Below are 19,069 nucleotides of genomic sequence, written 5' to 3' on the forward strand. Positions count from 1 at the left end.
TTTCTATCATCACTGGTTTTTGAATGCAATATACACCTAACAAAGAATTCCAGTCTCCTGACTCCCTAGAATGTCTCAAGGTGCTAAGATTCGAAATGCAAAGGTGATAAATAAATTCTTCTAATTGCAGTAAGAACAGAATTTGGGATTTCTTAATCAAAACTTGTTAATCATCCTCACCATAATGCAATGTAAAAATGCACTTATTTAATGCTAGGATTATACATCTTGATCAAGACTTGTTCTGGGGTGACAATGGGGTGCCTGTGAGAGGGCACAGACAGGCTGCCTAGGTGTAATGAGGCTGAGGGAGGAACAACAATGTCCCTATTCATATACCCAGACCCTGCAGCATCTGAGCCATCTGCTGCTAAAACTGCAGATCTGGACTGAAGAATGCCAGATTATTTCCCTCTTCTGTTATTCAGACAGCACTTCTCTCCTGACATACACTAGCTCTATGCTCATTTGTCCTGTTAGGAATCCCAGAGCAACTTTTTACTGTCAGAAGGCGCTTAGCAAGCTCAGAATAACATGCACTGGTGGAATTATAGCCCTTAAAAGAATATGCCTAACTGGATGAAACTGCAAAAGGAATTCCTTTGTTAACACAAAAGGGATCTAAATCTAGAGTTTTAGTTATAAAGAATATTTAGTTAGTAGAAGAGAAGAGCAGCACAATACCTGTAGCACAGAGCAAGTGAAATGAAGCTCAGTATATTGCTCCTGTGAGTGGTTTCAATGACTTTAGTCAATTACTGGTGTGAGAAAATTTTGCAGTTTGGCTCACAGTTACAATGAAAACTAATTTGGTTTAGAAGTGATCAGCAACACTTCTGAAACCTCCTGAATGGTCTGAGCTTGAGCCCCAAGGAGCACAAAGCATCATGGCCAACTTCTCAAAATGTCACAAAGTTGCTTAACAACTATGTGGTCATTACTATTGCAGAACATTACAAAACCTGTGCTAGATGAAGAAGGGCTCCTTGTGCAAAGATCAGACTTTTACCAACTATTAAAGCTGATGGAATAAACAACGTAAAAATGTTTGGTTTTTTCCCCTAGAAAACAACAGCCTCCTTAGTAGTAACTGATAGCCTGTTACAGTCACTCACTGACTAAACAGGTTTGATTCCTCTGAATATTTTTACTCTCTGCTTAAGGCAGCAATTCTTCTGCATTCTGTGGAGAAGAGAGGGAGCTGGACTTTGCATTGTTTCACAGAGTTGATTTTGCTGTCTTTAATAATGAAAAACCAAAATGTTTCCACAAGGTGGGACTGAACTGTGGACAGCCCATTTGTCCCTACCCATAGCAAGGGGTTTGAAATAGATGAACTGAAGGTTCCTTCCACCAGTCTATGATTCTACATGCTATGATACTAGAACTATGTTAACCAGAGTATGTGAAACACAATTTTTTCTACATTACTTATATGTCTTTATGTTTACCTGTACAGTCTGTACTGTTAAATTTTCAGAATTTTTGCTGGAGGTTGCCACAAAATAGAAAAGTTAGTCTGATAAAAAAAATTAGGTAAGTAGTCCTCCAGAATTTTGTCTTTCATTTTTGTTTAAGTAGAGGCAGGTATACCTGAAATAAGCACAAAGTAGTTCCACTAAAATCAGCCCAGGCATTCCAGTTATTAAGGCTACACTACAGCTACACACAATGATCTCTCTCAATGATCACGAACTGCAGGAAAAAGTTCTCCTTGTCTGGTGTACTTTTGATGGCACAAACATGGGAAAATAAATTCTGCTGCTTGTGGTTCAAAACACCCTTTTTTATGCAAAAAAAAACCAAAACAACAAAAAAAACCAAGAAACCCCAAACAAACGAAGTTATGTCCGGCATGAAGTGAAAAGAGGGTGTTGCCAGGGAGGGGCACAGGAGAACCTATCTCTGCAGGGGCATTTCACACAAGCCTTATCATTGGCACACATTAGAATACACCCCATTCCCGCTCTTTTATGTGGCCTGGAGTCCCCAGATCAGACAGCACAGATGTCCTACTCTGTCACATGTCCATACTGTGCTTGGGCACACACAGGAGGGAACAGAAAGCCATGGTCAATTATCTGAATACTATTTAAACATGATTCCAAAGTGGTGTCTGACGGCAAAACTGGCAGGAAACTCCCTGCTAATGGATTGATGTCTTTCCATCAAAAGTGCTATCAACAAAAAAGCATCCAGTTTGTCTCCAGCACCATTGCTTCCAGCCATCCAGGCAGGCTCACTGGCAGGAAGGTTTGTGAGACTGAAAGGTATTGCATGTGTTTGTGTGTGTGCCTGTTGGATGCTTTGCTTTTTGGCAAGGACTGCTGAAGAACAGAGCAGTCCTACAGAGTTTTGACAATTCACTGCAGGGTGCCTGCACATTCTTGTTTGAGGTGGTGTGAAATGGCCTGGCAGAAGTGGCTGCATCTATTCTCTGTCCAAATAAAGACACATATTGTTAATAACACCCTGGGCCCTGCAGTCCTTTCTCACCCCATATCATATTTACCCTTTACAATATTCTATCTGGTTGCATTTGTAAGTTAAAATTTTATAGATAGGAAAACATCTGGCTGCTGCTGGGTTTGTATCTAGCATTTACAGAGGAGGAATGAAAAGGAATTGGATACAGATAAAATTTTAAAGGCCTGAAGGAAGTCTTTGCATAAGAAAGGTTTTAAGGGTTAAAGATGTCTTGGTTTTTACAACCCAGCTTTCAATTTTAACCATATTGAAAACTTTTTCTCCTGTTTCTTCTTCTGTTTATGAGACAGATTAATGCAACTTGTGGTGGAACCTTTCAGTTTGTGTTCATCCTTATGGTAAGCAAGAGTAAACCTTTTGCTTTGACCAAGATGGCTAATGTGTATAAATCCAGGGATGTACACAACTAATACAAGTGACTGTGTAAAATACTGTTCATGTTTCTTTAGCCAAACACATCCTTTTTGCTTCAAATTTGTGTTTCACACCATAAGTGCAGACACCAACTTTTAAAAATTTTGTAGAAACAGTAAAAATTGCCATTATTACCCCAGAAAGTACAGTAAGCTTTCCATTTTTAGCCTCCAGTTATTAAAAGCATATGTGCTTTCACATTTTTAAAGAGCTAAACTTTAAATCAATGCAGGATAAGTCATACTGTTAGTTTGGAAGACAAAGCAGTTGTGCTAGAGGTTCTGTTATATGGATGGCAGGGGAAAGGGAAAGAGAACTGTCCACTGGTTTTGCTCATAGCAAAAAAATGAAGAAGACAATGAACTAGAATGAATTAGATTTTTTAAAGGGAGGGAGATGAGATCTTGAGCTATGGAACTCATGTCTTCAGCATGTTGTAGTGATCAAGTCTGCACTGCTGGGAAGGCAGTAAATTTGAAAAGGTTTGAATGCAAAGTGAGAAAGACCACCCACATCTGCCCCATGCTTATTTTTTTGCCAAGGCACCTGCTCCTAGTGCTGCTGGCTGCAGTGTAGAGGGCTTTTCAACTTTTTGCAAGTGATCCACAAATGAAACAAGCTGCTGTACAAACACCATTATCTAGCTGTGGTAGTTGTTGGAAACTGAAAATTCAGGGCTTGAAGGGACCTGCAGAGACTATTCAATGCAACCTTCTTCATACTGTGCTGGTAATAAGGGTAATTTGGGTAATCTGTTTTTAAAAGTAATCCCCAGTTAGCAAGGTTCCAACACCACTTTGGGTAATTTGCTTTTCTCTTGTACTCAAAAAGACTCAGCTCTAAATTATATAAAATTAATTTCCTTCAAATTGAGGTAATTCCTGCTCACTTTCCTAGGGGAAAGAAACATGAATGAACTAACTAAAAACGTGCTTACCTTCCAAATTAGTGTGAGGGCCATCAAATCACAGGCAGGATGTGCTGCTGCTCTGACTTCCACATCCACACCTTTTGCTCATCAGGGCTTTCCTGATTTCTACAGAGTTCTCCCTTTCCATTTAATTCCTGTCTCATTTCCAAATCAGAACCACAGAACATGTGTCTCTCAAGTTTTGCAATACCATCTCCCCTTTCCCAGAAACCTGGGACTGCCCTCCCCCCCACTGCTCCATCATTTCCATGAGCTGCTCCCTGCTTGGCAGGGCTGTGGGCCAAAAAAAACAGATTTGTGAGCACCTGTGTCAGCCCAGCTGCTTCAGTGACTCAAGTAATTTCAAGCCCACAGGTAGTTCATGTGCTAAGCACTCAGCATCCACTCCTCTGGGACTGGCCACCCAAGGTAGAGCAAAACATTTGCAGCAATCACAAACGTCTTCAACAGTGCAATAACCAACGTGAACACCAAATAACAAATATTATTTCTAGCACACAAGTTCTGTAAAAGCTCAGAAATAAAATACAACCACTCTGAATGCATTTTCAAAAGCAACGTTATTCACAAAGAGGCTTACAAACATCAATTAAAAAGCACTGTAAACATAGTTTATATGAATTGTTCCTCACAAATATTTGTTATTCTTATTTCCTCTGCATTCAACTAATGCTCTTTGTTGCCAGGGCACTCTTGATCTAATATCTAAAAAAGCATTTAAGCACTTACAAAATTTCTATTAAATGAAAGAAAAACAGGAGATGCACATTAAAAAAAACCATATAGGAAACAGATTTAGCCAAACTCTCCAACCCTAAATAATATGCTACACATAAAATACATACAATTACCTCATTCTTAAATCTTCAGTCAGGGGAAGAAACAGTGCAAGAGTGACTCTTGATTTTTATTAAATTTATTCTAAATTTAATACTCAGTTAAGCCCGGAAACCTGAATTTTATTGGATGATACTGTCATTCTTCCACTCCTTCTTCCCCTGAGCAACACAATGAGCAAGCAAAGGTTTGCAGTGGTCATCTTTGAGCAATCCCTGACCATGAGTGGCTGGGTGTATCAACTGTGTAATTTAAAATAAACTGTAAATGATAACAATATTTAGACTAGCAAATGAAACAATTCCTAGGAAATTCCCAGGCACTAGAATAGCAATGTTCATGCTGGTAAACTAGTTGTGGCCCAAGCCAGAATTTGGTAGCTAAAACCCTCCAGGAGCCATTTCCATTAGGAAATTCACAGGTATACAAGCACAAACAGTGGCCATTCCAGCTAATCTCAACAGCGGTGGTGTCCCCGTGCAGGTTTAATTTATTAGAAAATAGTCTAAAAGTGTGGCATTTTCCCTAATGAGGGCATTTATAACTTCAAGAATGTAACTTTTTTTTTTTGTAGATACAGCTCTTTTGAGAGTGCTGTTTAACTATCTATAACCAAGAGGGCTTTTCTGTCCTGCCAGAGGGTGGTGCAGCACTCTCCTGCTGTCACTGCCCTGCTCTCTGAAAAGGCCACTCCTGCTGGCTCTCAGGCCCCGGCACGTTCCGTAAGGACACTCCAGCCTCACCGTAGGGGATGGGATTGAGTTCAATGGAACCTTCCTGGGAAAGAAACACAAAGGTGTTATCATCACTGCAGCGTGCACCTGAGCTACACGACTGGAACACCAATAATGTCTGTATAATATTAGTTCTCATGGTTTTCCTTATTATAAATGGTTTCAGTAATAGAATATTTTTGCATGTGTTTCTATAGTCTTACTGCATTTATTCTTATTAAAAGTTAATTAGTATTCTAATCAATATTAACTCGTCACAGATAACACTATTTCTAATAAGTTATAGCATAAATGATAAGTAATTATAGGATCTAAAATAATTCAGATAGATAAAACTCTCTTGAACACTTCAATTATCATTGCTGATGCAGGACATTCTGTGAAAAAGACCTGCAAACCAGAAACCATTCCTACAAAAATGTAAGCAGGTCCTGCCCAGGAAGGGAGGTTAGCTGAGGTAAATTAAATTTTGATTATAAGCTGCCTAATTTTAAGAATGCCATCCAGTGGTGACAAAAAACCCCTCCCAGTGGAAAAGCAACTACAGTGCAAACGAACACCAGAAATCTGAGTGACAAATGGAAAGCTGAAATTTCATGTTCTATAATATATACATATTTTACACACAGTAACAAATACCCAAAGAAAATATTTGACTTACCTGTGATTTTTTCCATGCATACCAAAAAATAGCAACGATAAGAATACAAAGCAATGCAAGGGCAATGCTGACTCCTGCCACTAGAAGAGCAAAAAGAAAGGTAACCATGACTCTAAACCATTAAGACAAGGAAAAAATTAATACCTACATTTGTGGTGGGTAATTATGCAGCATAAAATAGTTATATGTGACACTAAAATATAGGTCTTGATTTTTCCTACAAACAAAAATCTCATTCGGGTCTGGGTTTGTACAGAAATAAGCCAATCATGTCACAGATCATTACAGTACTTTTTATTTTTGGCAGTGCAAATATGTGCTATAATTAATCTCTTTTTTTTTTTTTGTGAGTAACAGTTACTGCTGATCACAAAATTGATATTTATGTCACAGATTTTATTAAAAGAAAAAGGCCCAAAGTAATAGTGATAAGAAAGAAAATTACTATGGTTTAGTCTAGCTGAGTGATACTCTACTCAAATCACCAGAGAAATACCATGACTTGCAATTAAGAGTATCTTAAATACTATTATATGAAAACACAGCTTTTCAGGCTAATGACAAGTCCATACATAGCTTTTGTATTCTATAACAAATTGCAGTAAAAGAAGTTAAAAATTAAAAACTTAGGGAAAGAAAAAATTATCTCAGCAAAAGTACAATACGTTGAAGTTGTCAACTTACCTACTCGAGTCGGCAGACCTCTTGCTGCCAGAAGGGAAATAATAAAAATTAGAAACTTGAGAAAACTGCACAGCCACATGTAACATGTAAAGCTGCCTTTCCTACCTCAGTATAAGAAGCAGAGAGACTACAGGAGGAGGAAATAGGGAGGGCAGGTGAAATCCCTGGCACTTCAGCTACTAACACCACCCCAGCAGCTGCTGTGGAGACCACCACCACCATCACCACCATCATCACCACCTTCACCACCACCACCATCACCATCACCACCACCATCACCACCATCACCACCATCACCACCACCATCACCACCACCACCATCACCACCACCATCACCATCACCACCACCACCAGCAGCACCCAAAGCCCCACAAAAGCAGGATTTGAGAAAGCATTCGTGTTGTGAGCCTGCACCGAGGAAGTTTCCCGCAGCCCATAGCCGTGGTGTTAGGAGCAGAGGTGGGCTTGAGGGAGCAGTCACTCCAGAAAAGCCCAGGGATTTGGGACACGCCCAGAGGCAGGGTGCTGCACAGAGAGGTGTCACAGAAACAGTCGAGACATTTCACAGGTCTGGGGGACCTTTTCTGCTGCTGTCTTCCTCGTTAGGGTCCTTTTCTTGGCACCGAATACGAAGCTAGCCACTAATCATGGAAAATGGCTGACAATTTATATTAAATGATACATTTCCTGCCCCTTGACAGATAATTATTCAGGCTTTGTTATTTGAGATGTCTGAAATATTCTTTGTGCTTCAGCTTCCACCTCTGTAGAAAAAGGTGGAAACCTGTTTAAATCAATCACATTGATTATTATAATCAATTAAATAATCACATTGATGATTATTATTGGTTATATTACTGCTAAATTGGTTTGTGTTTGCAATTCTTCTAAGGACAGTCATTGGGTGGAAAACAGCAGTGGAAAAATGGAACAATGTGTTCACAAGACTCAGATGTGCACACCTGAGGGAAAAACCGACTCAGGATTTGAAGGAAGCAACAACTTGAAAAACAGACCTGGAACAGGATCATGCCCCTGTATTTCCATTTCAGGACTTGCTGAAGTACTGTCGATAGATGTACCAAGTACCTTACTAGGTAAATTGTCTGTTATTGGTAGTGGTGTCTCTTCAGTCTGAGCATTGCAAAGATACCCTAAAATTAAAAACATTTCAATAAATTATTGCTGGAGTAGGCCATACCATGTGTTATTAAGGTTGTTTCATAATTTCAGTTATAAGATTCAAATGCTCACAACTTGGACAATCTTGCCTGCTGTTTTACAATTTGGAATATTTCCCTCCATCCTTTCTTTTTTGTGTGTGTGAACGTTTCTGTTGAAATTGTTAAGATATTTCTCAGAAAAAGTTTGGAAAAACTCCCCTCACTGCCATTTACTCAGCTTAAAAAAAAAAAAATCACAGATATTATTTTCAGCTATTATTTCCTTGCTCTGGAATAAGAAAATTAAATCCATAAGGGAACAGTAGCAGAGCCTTTACTAGATTTGGGCACTCTGTGAAAATTAGTAAATCCATTTTCATTTGCTTTGATGAGGTTAATAGGATAAGGCAGCTCAGTTCACCTGGGATGTTTATTGATATATTCATCCTCATTGTCACTTTTCCTCTTTCCCTATATACTTCTCAAATGGGAAGCAACCACATTGATGGAGATGATGACACTCATTTGCTTGCTTTAATTAACAAATATAATTAACACCCCTTCTTTCACATTACTTCTCTTCTTCAATAGCAAATTAATGAAGAAGAATTCGGGAGGGGTGAAAGATACTTTTCCTGAACTTTTTGTAATGACAGGAAGAGAGGAAAACTACCCTTTTTAAGTTATTGGAGCATTAAGGAGATGCTTTGCACAGCCACAGTATTGACATAAGAAACAAACCAAAACAAAACCTCTTCTATTGAAGCAGAAGTTCCAGGAGATTCCACATGGGCTCTGCAACAACATAGGGGAACAAAGCTCTGCCCTGCGAGATTCTTGGACACACAAGCTAAAATAAAATCACCATCATCAAACGTCTTATTTAATTCTGATCTCCCCTGAGATTTGCTATCTACAAAGTTCTTCCTAGACTTACAGCATCCCCTCGAGACAAAACATCCATCCACATTTCTCTGGAAGAGAGCAAACGTGTGCACCCAACAGTATTTATGGGCAGACTCTGCCTCTCTCTGAGAACGTGCAGCACTTGTTAGCAATGCATTAAAGTTACTCCAGGCTTAGGAGGGAAACTTGCCCTGTCACTTTGAAGCTTTCCTAGGACTCTGCCAAGCAGAGCACAGCACAGCTCAGCAGGCAGGGTGACATGTATTTCCATGGACTCCTTAGAAGAGGGACAGCAGAAACTCTCAGCCAGGCTTGTTGGGGAACACGTGTGCCTTCATGATAAGAAGGGCCATTAGCCAGCCCCTCCACCTCTTTGCACCTTCTTAAATTCTCCCTCTATTGCTGCCTTTAGAAGGGCAAAGAAGAAAGTGCTTCATGTCTTCGCACCAGACTAAGCCTATTCTTTTTCTTTTTCACAAGGAAACAGCGTTCTGCTGGAAATGGATGAAACTGATACAATTAGTTACAAATTCTAATGGACAAACATAAACGCCTTCCATTACAATCGAATATTATACTCAAATTCTGTAAGGTGTCTCTAATACAACATTCAGTCACGAATTCTGAGTATCAAACATAAACGTTTTCACTAGACAGAACTGAGGCAAGGGGTCCTGACAGTCCTAATCGTGCAAATGGTGCAGTTGTGAAGTTCATGAAACTGGCAGAGAGAGATCCCAGACATTCTCACTTCCACTCAGTAAATTTTCAAAGTCTTTGTGGGGCAGGCGGGAAAGCCTGATGCTATATTGTTAAAAGGCCTGAAATAATTAAAATTTTTGCTTTCCTTGCAGCATCACTGAGATACTGCCACTGTAGCTGTACCCAGCAGTGCAGACAAATAAAAAGAGATCAGCTGTAGGTGTTGTCATTTCTCTAGTTTTATTGTTTACTGTTAGAATATTGATCATAACTGATACTAACATTTATTTTTGTCATTCATTAATGAGACTAAGATGACTAATGTACCTTTTATACTGGCACATGTGTCTTTTTGTACCTGCAGAGGATTTCTTTAAAATACAACCTAAATTGAATTCTTGAAGTTTTATTATTAGGAGTGTCACAGATATTTATTTGGCAAAAATAACTGTGTGCTTTTTAAGCATTAGTTTACTGATTAAGCTTAATTTACTGATAGAGATGTGACTAAAATAATCATTCATGTGGTACAATATAATAATGCACAGAAAAAACGCTTTCAATGATTGTACTTATAGATCAAGCCATATGAATTAACATTTAGAATATACTTAGGAATATTTTCAAAAACTAATTGAAAGTATTAAAGAGGAAGTATTAGATGAGGAAAACATATTAAAAAATATTCACTCACCTGTAAACAACAGAATGAACACAGGTATTGTCTTAAACATCTTCATTTTTTCTTTTTGTGTCTGAAACAGGGCAAAAGCTCCAGGGAAAAGTCCCCGGGTCAGTGTCCCTACAGCAAAGAAGTGCCACCAAAAGGCACCGACCTCAAAAGCCTGCCCCTGCTGCACTTATCATTCTGCTGTGCTGCTTATTGGCTGAATCAGACTGGCTCCTGAAACACCTGCTGCAGGGGCTGGGATGCCACATGGGCTCTGTGACTCCAGCAGCTCTGGATCTGCTGAAAAGAATTGTCACACTTCACCAAGTGTGCAGCGAGCACAGAAATTATGAGACCAAGAGGTGAATGGCAAGTCCTGTTCATATGTGAGACAGGCTCCGGACTGCTCATTTCCTGAAACACCCCAGTTTGGATGAGGATGTTCTTGTATGTCACACCTGCAGAGAGACTGTGTAGATCTCAAAGCTCTTGGTAAGTACAGAAAATGCATCCAGATGGAAAAGCCTGGCCACATGGAAGTGAAATGCCTGTTGGTCACAAAAGCCAGGCATTTTCTTTGGCACTGATCACAGATCATGATATATTCACAAATATTTAGTGCACCATTAAAATAAATATTCAAAAACAGTGCCAGCTTGTAAAGTGTAATGACTATTCCCATACCTAGATATTTAGGACCATTTAAATAAACAGTATTATGGCTTTCTAGCTGCTTCCCAAGTCCATCTCAAAATTGATAGTGCCCCAGATGGGTTGACAGAGGTATGAACTTCATCAGAGGGTATACCACAGAATATGCTGAGTTGACTACAGATAATTGGAATTTAAAAGAAATAAATTAGTCAAGAAAAAGAAATTTGCTTGGCAAACTATCATCCTACTGTCAAAAATGTCACCCTCTTTCTCTGCTGAGACAATTTTTTTTTGAGGTATGCAGCAGTACAACAGGGAATATTTGTGTCCCCCTGGACCCACGGAAAAGATAGCAGCTAGACTTTCAGGAGTGACAAGCAGGCATGAATAACAAGTATTTGGACAAATATCTCCATTCCACAGGACAGCATAATGCTTGCAGCAATGTGTCATTAACAGTTTTTTTTCAGTGCACACCCTGATCTTTTATTCGGAACATTTATCAGGCTACAGCAGACTTTTGCAGTGAGAAACGCAGGTACAATGTTTTCTGCCTTCCAAGTGCATTGCTAACCAGCATAAGAAACCACTTTAATTAAACATCCTTTTTTTTCAAAGGCTTCCTCCCAAAGAGTGCTTGTGTAAGAGACATTTTCATCTCAGACTTTGTTTGAAGACCATCTCCAGTAACAACTATGTTTTCTCTGCCTTCTTACGAACATTTTCACTGGAGGAAGAAATTAATATGTTCATGCATATCTTGTGGACACAGAAAAAAGGATTCATGCAAGAGACAAGTTCGAAGAGCCCAAACTCTCAATGCAATACTCTGGAATTCCCTGCCCTGGTTGCCATATTCTGCATTTCTGAAATGTGCTGTCATTGCCATTGCTAGCAAGAATGCCACAGTGAATCCAGTCTTCTAATTTTACAAAGTGTCACAGTAGCAATAGGTGCACTGTATGACAAACAACAGTGATTTATAAAAAAAAAGGAGGTGGGAGAGAAAACTTAGAAAGACACCTATAAACAGGTTTGCTGAAACGGCAAAATTCAGAAGAATTTTGTCAGCCCAGTTCTCCCCAGGAAGTTGTCAAAATATCTGGAACCCTTTTACAATCTCTCTCAACTCTATATTCTCATTTGCAGACCTATTCTTGTCCTCACACATCCAAATAGAGGCACCTCAGGGTTCCTGAAGTGACAGCAAATGTACTGTATAATTTACAACTAACACTTGATAAGCTTTTTCAGACCCTCTGAAATGTGTTGTTCCTTTTCTGCCACCAGCATCTAGGGATGTTGGGTGCTCTCTTCCTTTTAGGAGTGGGACATGACACTAATTTTCATGTCTACACTATTGTATGTGGTTGGGAGCTGTGGTATGAACAGAACTAAGACTAAAATAATCATTACATTAAAACTCTATTATGTTTCATGACCTCCTTGCAAGGCAGATTCTATTTACTTATGAAATAGTAAGTGGCATATCTCCTAAACCAAAAGGTTTTTGTAACAAATATTGACTCAAAGGTGACTCAAAATCATTGCTCCTGCAGATTCAGTCATACACACTGTAGCCTACCATTTGTTTTTTGATCCTCATACATATATAAATGTACATCCGCATTTACAGTTCTTTTCCTAGGCAAGGAGGTGCTCCAGGAATATCCCTGCTGAATTTTCCTTGGAAAAGCAGGGGCTTATCCCTCTGAGGAGTGAGCTGCCAGGATCCCTCTCTGGCAGCTTTTCCCAGCCCCAGTTGCCTTTTGTGCACTGCTCTCGTTACACAAAGCCATCACCCACAACTGAGATAACTGAGCAGGGCAGATTTCTTGAATCTCTGTGGTCAATGAGCAACGTGGCTGTAACATGTGGAAGAAATTTTGTCTAGTCTGATCTGCAGCCACTCACTGGTAGGTTCTCTCAGAAATTTATGCAGTGCCTAGCAGATATAGGAAGGGAAGGTAAGTAGTTCATTCCTCTTCCTGCTTACCTTGGCAGAACTACTGACACCACACAAGAAGTTTCAGTATTGTGGACAGCAAGCAATCACTGCTGTCTTCCACTGCACATTTGGAGAATTTAAAAATTAATCTTATTATCTTTGCCTTTTGAATTACAAGTAACACGTTGGCCTTTTATGTTAACTCATTGTCACAGCAGTCTGTAAGGGATGTAGTTTAATTTGAAGAAACTTTCCTCTTTGTACTGGGAGCTGCAGACATGTGTAACACAAAACTCCTGTCTCAAAGCAGCTTCAATTTCATTCAGGTCTCTCCTACTTTTCCTACTTGCCAAAACTGTGGATTACCCCTAATGCCTACAGGAACAAAGGAGATTGAGCTGCACGTTGAATTGAATTATCTCAAAGTTACTGCACAAAATGATCCCATTTATTGAGGAAGGACCTTTCACAGGCCTGGGTGAAAATCTTACCCCAAACCAGGTGCAGGTTTGCCCTCTGTAGCAACAGCTCTCTTTAGTTACAGTGGCAAAGTCCTTCCTCCACAGACTGCAGGTAGTAGTTTGCCTTCAGCACCACATACAAGTTGCTGAAGTGAGAGACTGTCAGCTATTTATTTTTTCACATATGAGCATTTCACTCAAGAACTATAAAATGCTTCATCTTCTCTACATTTTGTAACAGAGAATAACATGGTGCCCCCTGTGTTTTAGCTCCCTTGATCTATTGACCACACATTTTAAGGACAGGCTGACAGCTAGCATGTCAGTTATTTTCAGATATCTGTCTCTGTCAAATTCAGAAATCCCAAGAAAATAAACGAAGTGCAGGATTATAAATACATGTGAAATCACAGCTGTCATCACTCTCAAGGATTTTTCCATTGTGCCTGCTGCACTGTTTTTAAGCTAAGGTTTCCCAGATGTTTAGTAGGAATGCTTAGAGAGTAAAGCATTTCATTTTTCTGATGGGTGCAACATTCTTAAATTTAACCTAATCACAATTGGAGGTTTGTGCTTTATTTTTTTTTTCCTAATTGTATCAGTGGAATAGAATAATAAAACCAAAGTTTAGCAAGTCTACATAGTTCCTGATGGCCTGAAAGTTGTTGTTTCAAATTATTGGGTACCCTTATTATTCAGATGAATAAAACATAACAGAGACACCCTGAAAGAATGCTGCTCATGTGTGCTCACTCCAGTGCTCAGAGGCCAGCACAATGCCTGTATTGCTCTGAGCCATAGAAGAGGAGAGCAGGAACTATACCCTGATTTAAACTACAAATTTTAATTATGATTAAAAATTTAAAGAAGGAAGTTTTATCGGAAATATTTTTCTTACCTTGCTAATTGATACAACTGAATACCTCCAACTTTCTGGTCAAGCAGGAGGGTTGTTACAAATTAAGTAAATACATTTCGAACATACTTAGAAACAGTTTTTATACTAGCTGAAAATGTTGACTGACCCATTTTTTGTACCACCTAAAGTTTTCTTTCTTACTTGCTTTTTTCTTTTGTCAAACTGCACTTGAAAGAAAATTGGATTCCAGCTGAAAACATGCAAAAGTTTTAGAACTAGTAGATCTTATATTCTTACACTCATAATGAGTCATCTTATGATTTTTACTCTCTGGCTCAGACGACAGGGTGATTCAACCACAAAAGCAATCTCAAAGGCAGGAAATACCCCCTCTGAATCCTTTGAAGAGGCTGCTGTTGTCAGAAAGGTGCTCAGAGCCTCCAGGTGCTTGAGCAGTGATGCCTCCAGCAGAGCTGTGCTTTGGCTTTGTTTTAAACACCAGTAGTACAGTTTTACTACCTAAGCACTAATGCAGCTTGCATTCCTCAGGCAGTGTGTGCAGCACTTTGGATCACTGTCTCACATTCTGGCCAAAGGACAGCCAATGTGATAACAGGATAAAAATATTTATCTTAAGAGTATTCTGCTCATGTTTGCATTAAGATGTCAGCTGTTTCTCATGCCTTTATTAAAATACAAAAATCTCCCTGTTCTGAAGCTTTGCCGTACTTTGTATGCAGTCAGCTACTGCAATTTACTGTCCTGTTAAGTTCTTATATAAGCTGCAGAAAGCTTAAAAGCTAGGTGGCTTGTGTTCACTGCCCACAGCCATCAATTGACATCAGGAATGAAGTCATGAAGCCTTTGCCACCCAACACACAGATTTGAAGTTTGCACTTACATCTCTCTATGTGTAAATGGATTTGTCATGGTTTATATTCCAGGGAAGACCAGCTTCTGTACACACCTCCTCTCCTTCCCATTCCCACACTCTCTTCTGTCTCTTACACATCCATACACGTGCTTTTACTCAAGAGATGTTCAATGATTACAAGGCTGAATTCTTTGACCCTAGACCATTAGCCCTCTCAGGACAGACCCAATAAACAACTGAAACAGCAAAGAGCTTTAGGCATCTGGTCTCTGGAAGAAATATCAGAACTCTGCAGAAGATGTCTGTGCAGTAATGAGTGAAATGAAGGCAGGTCAGGGTGGCAACCTACGGAGCCTGCAGGCTGAGCTGTGTGCCACCACATCACAGCAAAGGTTTGTTCTGCAACAGCAATGGCACTACAGCTCTGAGCTCCCTGTGACACAGACTCCTGGACCAGATCTGCAGGATAATGCCTTCCTTCATCCAGGACTTCCAGTTTAGAATCCACTGCAGCATCCCTCTGTTTTGCAACATAATCAGAGAAGAGAGCAAGTGCCCATCTCTCCTGTAAGAGATTACATTTCAGAGCACTGGGAGATACAATTCCTTCATCAATGATGTTGAAGAATAGAATAGCCCAGGGATTCCTTTGTTTGGGGTCCCTCCTCGGAGGTGCCAGCTTGAGCTGTTGCACCACAATTAAATTGTTTTAAGGATCCAGATGTCTGAGACTCTGCTATGGGAATCCTGGGGTTTGTGAGGGAACCTGTCTCTGTGAGTGTGGGGAGTGCAGCTGCAAAGAGGCCTTGGTCCAAGCTAAGGCTGTGAAAGTGTGACTGCCAGAGTGGCTCAAGTTCACATTCCCAGTGTCCTTTACCAATAACTAGGAGACTACTGGGAGTCTTTTAAAATTCAATTACAGTAAAGCAAAATGCTTAGAAGTGGTGGCAGGATGCAAGAGGGAAACTTGTTCAGGGGAAATTTAAGTTGGACTTTAGAAAAAGGTTATTTCCCTGGAGAGTGGTTGGGCACTGGAACAGGCTCCCCAGGGCAGTGGTCACAGCACCAAGCCTGACAGGGTTCAAGAAGCATCTGGGAAATGCTCTCAGGCACATGGTGTGAATCTTGGGGGCTTCTGTTCAGGGCCAGGAGTTGGACTTGGGGGTCCCTTCTAACTCAGCATAGTCTGTGGTTTTGTGATTCTTGCTGTTGGTTAGGGTACAATCTTGGAAAGAGAGATCTGAGATTTCAGCCTTGCTGTAAGCATGATTCCTGTACTTTATCTTGTTTCTATAAAAATATGTATCTGCAAACTATTAATGTATCCATTCAGTTATTATCTCCTTCGTATACAATTTTCTAGCACTTCTCTCTAGCATGCTTCTCTCAGAGCACAGTTTAATCTACTCCTGCTAGCACTGTTAAACATGAGCTATCTGGTATTTGCACATCACTGAGTTAACATTAGCAAAAGAAAATTTCTCATTACCTAAAGTCTGAGTCACAGGCAGAGATGGACTTCATGGAAGCCAGATCTACTAAAGCACTTTCCCAGGAAACACAGAATGCCTGGACCTTTGTCACTGCCTGTCACTTCCATAGCTGACAGGATGGCAGTGAAGTTCTCAACTGGTTTCCAATTCAATCTCCAATCAACAATATTGTTGTGAAGGAAATACCTAAGATTTATTTTCCTAAATTTATGCCTTCTCACAGAAAACAGCCTGGTCTCATGTTAGAATGTGCTACATTAAAAGAAATATCATAATAATTAAAAATCAAGCTCTGAACCATTGTGGTCTTTGAGTGGGTACTTAGGCATCCCATTTTCTCAGCTAAATTCCAATTAATTTATAACAGTGTTACCTATTTAGGCCTCATGCTTGAAGGTCATCTGCTCAGTAGTATGTGCTGGCTGAAGCACAACATTTATAATGTAGGTTTGGTTCCTTTTCACAGACTGAGGAAAAGACAAATGCCTGAAACAGATGGTCCAACCGTGAATAATCTTGCACAGTATTCATTTTTACAAACAAGCTTTCTAGTCTTAGAATAAACATTTTGCTTCTCCTATTACAGTAAGTTTCTATATTATTATTTTGAACTTAAAATACTGTGAATTGAAAACCCAGGTCAGAATTTTTAACACTGAAAAAAGGGTCACTATTTTATTGCCCGTTCTCTCAAAGCACTGCTCTGGAGAAGCTTTGAATACCTGTTCTTGTCCTTGGGCACTAGAGGTCACCAGTGGAACAGACACGAGGAAAAGGATTGGTTTTTATAGTCCCCGGTGGTACTGAGGCCTCAATCCCTCTCCTGTGACTTTCATTTAAGTTGTTACTGGAAGTCCTTTGGCAACTCGAATTTTGGAAGAGTGAGATTAAACTATTTCTTTCAAGCAAGTTATGTCTCAGATGTATAGCTGTGTATCTATTTGAAAGGGATGGGTGTTACTTGAAAACATGATTTATTCATCCCTCTGATACTTGAGAGTTCCTTGGCTGATACCTGCTGTATTTGAGCTCTGAGTAATGTTGTTGAGACAGAACCACAGAACACCCAGCAGAAACACATGTTGTTTCAAACGAAATAGCATGGCCCATTTCAGGGAAGAAACAGTGCTCCTTTACTGGTTCCATGTGTGGTGTGTGAGGGGTTCACTGAAGCAGAACGTTCAAGAACATCAGTTGCATTTTTTGACCAAGAGACCACACCATCTTTTAATACATTCAGGGCTTTCCATTTCTATGAGTGACACTTACGACAAAAAAAAAAACAAAAAACACAACCCAAATATTCTTGTAAGTGAAGAGAGTCAGAAATGCTTAGAAATCTGTACTTGAGCACAACCATCCCCTTAGAGAAAATATATCCAGATTTTAACTTCTAAAAGATGAAGATTTACTTAAAATGTTTGTACCAGACCAGTAGTTAAATTTAACAACCATCAAGTTTATATACTCTATCAGTTATTTATGTAATGCATAATACTAATATAATCTTAAATAAGAAGCAGGGGTTTTCAGCAATGATTCATTTTAAAAAGTATTGGATTGTACAGTGTAATAAACATATAATGTGTAATAAACATACTGCTGCAGTTATGGAGACTGATTATAACCAAACAATTCTACCAACAGAAAGACTTCTTGGTTCATTGAAAGTTATTACCGTGTCAAGTATCAACTCAAGGATTGTTTTGTCAAAAGATTTCGTAAGATTTTGGATATTAAACCTATCACAGATTGAAATTTTGGTGAAATTGAAACTATTGAAACTCTATAAATCCTAAAACTTACGGTAAGTAGCACTAACACATAGGCTTTTTGCACACTTGCTTTCTTCACTTAAGTTGCATTTGACTTGGAACTCCCTTTATTTTGAGGTGCAGCACATAAAGAAGTCTTGAACCATGCAAAGTTAAAAATTATGCAGGCAGGAGGAATCTTAGCATCGAAAGAAATAAAAACAACAAGACACTATATGCTACATATTTTCATTACTTTGTTTAAAACAGCATATTGATGTACTTAAAACACTTCAGATCTGCGTGTTATTTATGATGCTGTAAGCATGCAGAAAAGCATGAAAGTCACATTTTCCACTGCATCCAAGGAGAGAAATTTAAAATTACAGCTATTGGGAATCTGGTTTATGAGCTGTGTGAAGGGTGCAGTTAAATGCAGTGTTATAAACTTTGGCCTACAATACCCTACATGTAGCAACTCCTAGATAGTGTTAAAGAAAAGAAAAATCAAACGAGATGGAGACTTCTGGCTACATTCTGATTTTTCTACATCCTTCTGGAAGGAATATGAGAGCACATGTGAATCTAGCCCACGTCTTATAGATTCTTGTATGAGCAAGACACAAACCCAGAAAACTGAAATATATGAGTTAATGCACTACTTATGATCAAAGGTAAGCAGGGAAGACAGCTCAGCTCAGCAGGACGGAATATCAAGGGGTTTTGTGAAGCTTTGTGAGTCAGGCATCAGATCTGGGACACAGAACTTTGCGGAGGGTCTTTTTCTTGTGAGCTCCTGCAGCTTCTGCTCATGGGCTTTTTTTCCCTTCTCTCCTC

At 39.4% G+C, this 19,069-nt stretch overlaps 2 protein-coding genes across 6 annotated transcripts in view; one reads left to right on the forward strand and one right to left on the reverse strand.

The window, feature by feature from the left end:
* LOC106855699 (uncharacterized) overlaps positions 1-18,073 on the forward strand; it is a 40,729-nt gene extending 22,656 nt beyond the window's left edge. The window contains exons 5-7 of one of the 5 annotated variants that reach the window (XR_015803340.1): positions 2,778-2,825; positions 7,641-9,735; positions 10,284-18,073. The gene's annotated coding sequence lies outside the window, so the exon portion shown is untranslated. The remainder of the gene's footprint in view (positions 1-2,777; positions 2,826-7,640; positions 9,736-10,283) is intronic. The other 4 variants (XR_015803341.1, XR_015803344.1, XR_015803343.1 and 1 more) reach the window with 4 other exon arrangements.
* Positions 4,374-10,347, reverse strand: LOC106855680 (uncharacterized). Its single transcript, XM_088164072.1, has 5 exons — positions 10,214-10,347; positions 7,765-7,902; positions 6,749-6,772; positions 6,065-6,144; positions 4,374-5,446 (listed from the first exon to the last, which is right to left on the reverse strand). The coding sequence occupies exons 1-5, from the start codon at positions 10,257-10,259 to the stop codon at positions 5,333-5,335; spliced, it is 402 nt and encodes a 133-aa protein (XP_088020198.1). The 5' UTR covers positions 10,260-10,347; the 3' UTR covers positions 4,374-5,332.
* Positions 18,074-19,069: the final 996 nt, after the last annotated feature.

This window comes from Sturnus vulgaris, chromosome 4, assembly GCF_052056855.1.
Source record: "Sturnus vulgaris isolate bStuVul1 chromosome 4, bStuVul1.hap1, whole genome shotgun sequence".
NCBI classification, from domain to species: domain Eukaryota; kingdom Metazoa; phylum Chordata; class Aves; order Passeriformes; family Sturnidae; genus Sturnus; species Sturnus vulgaris.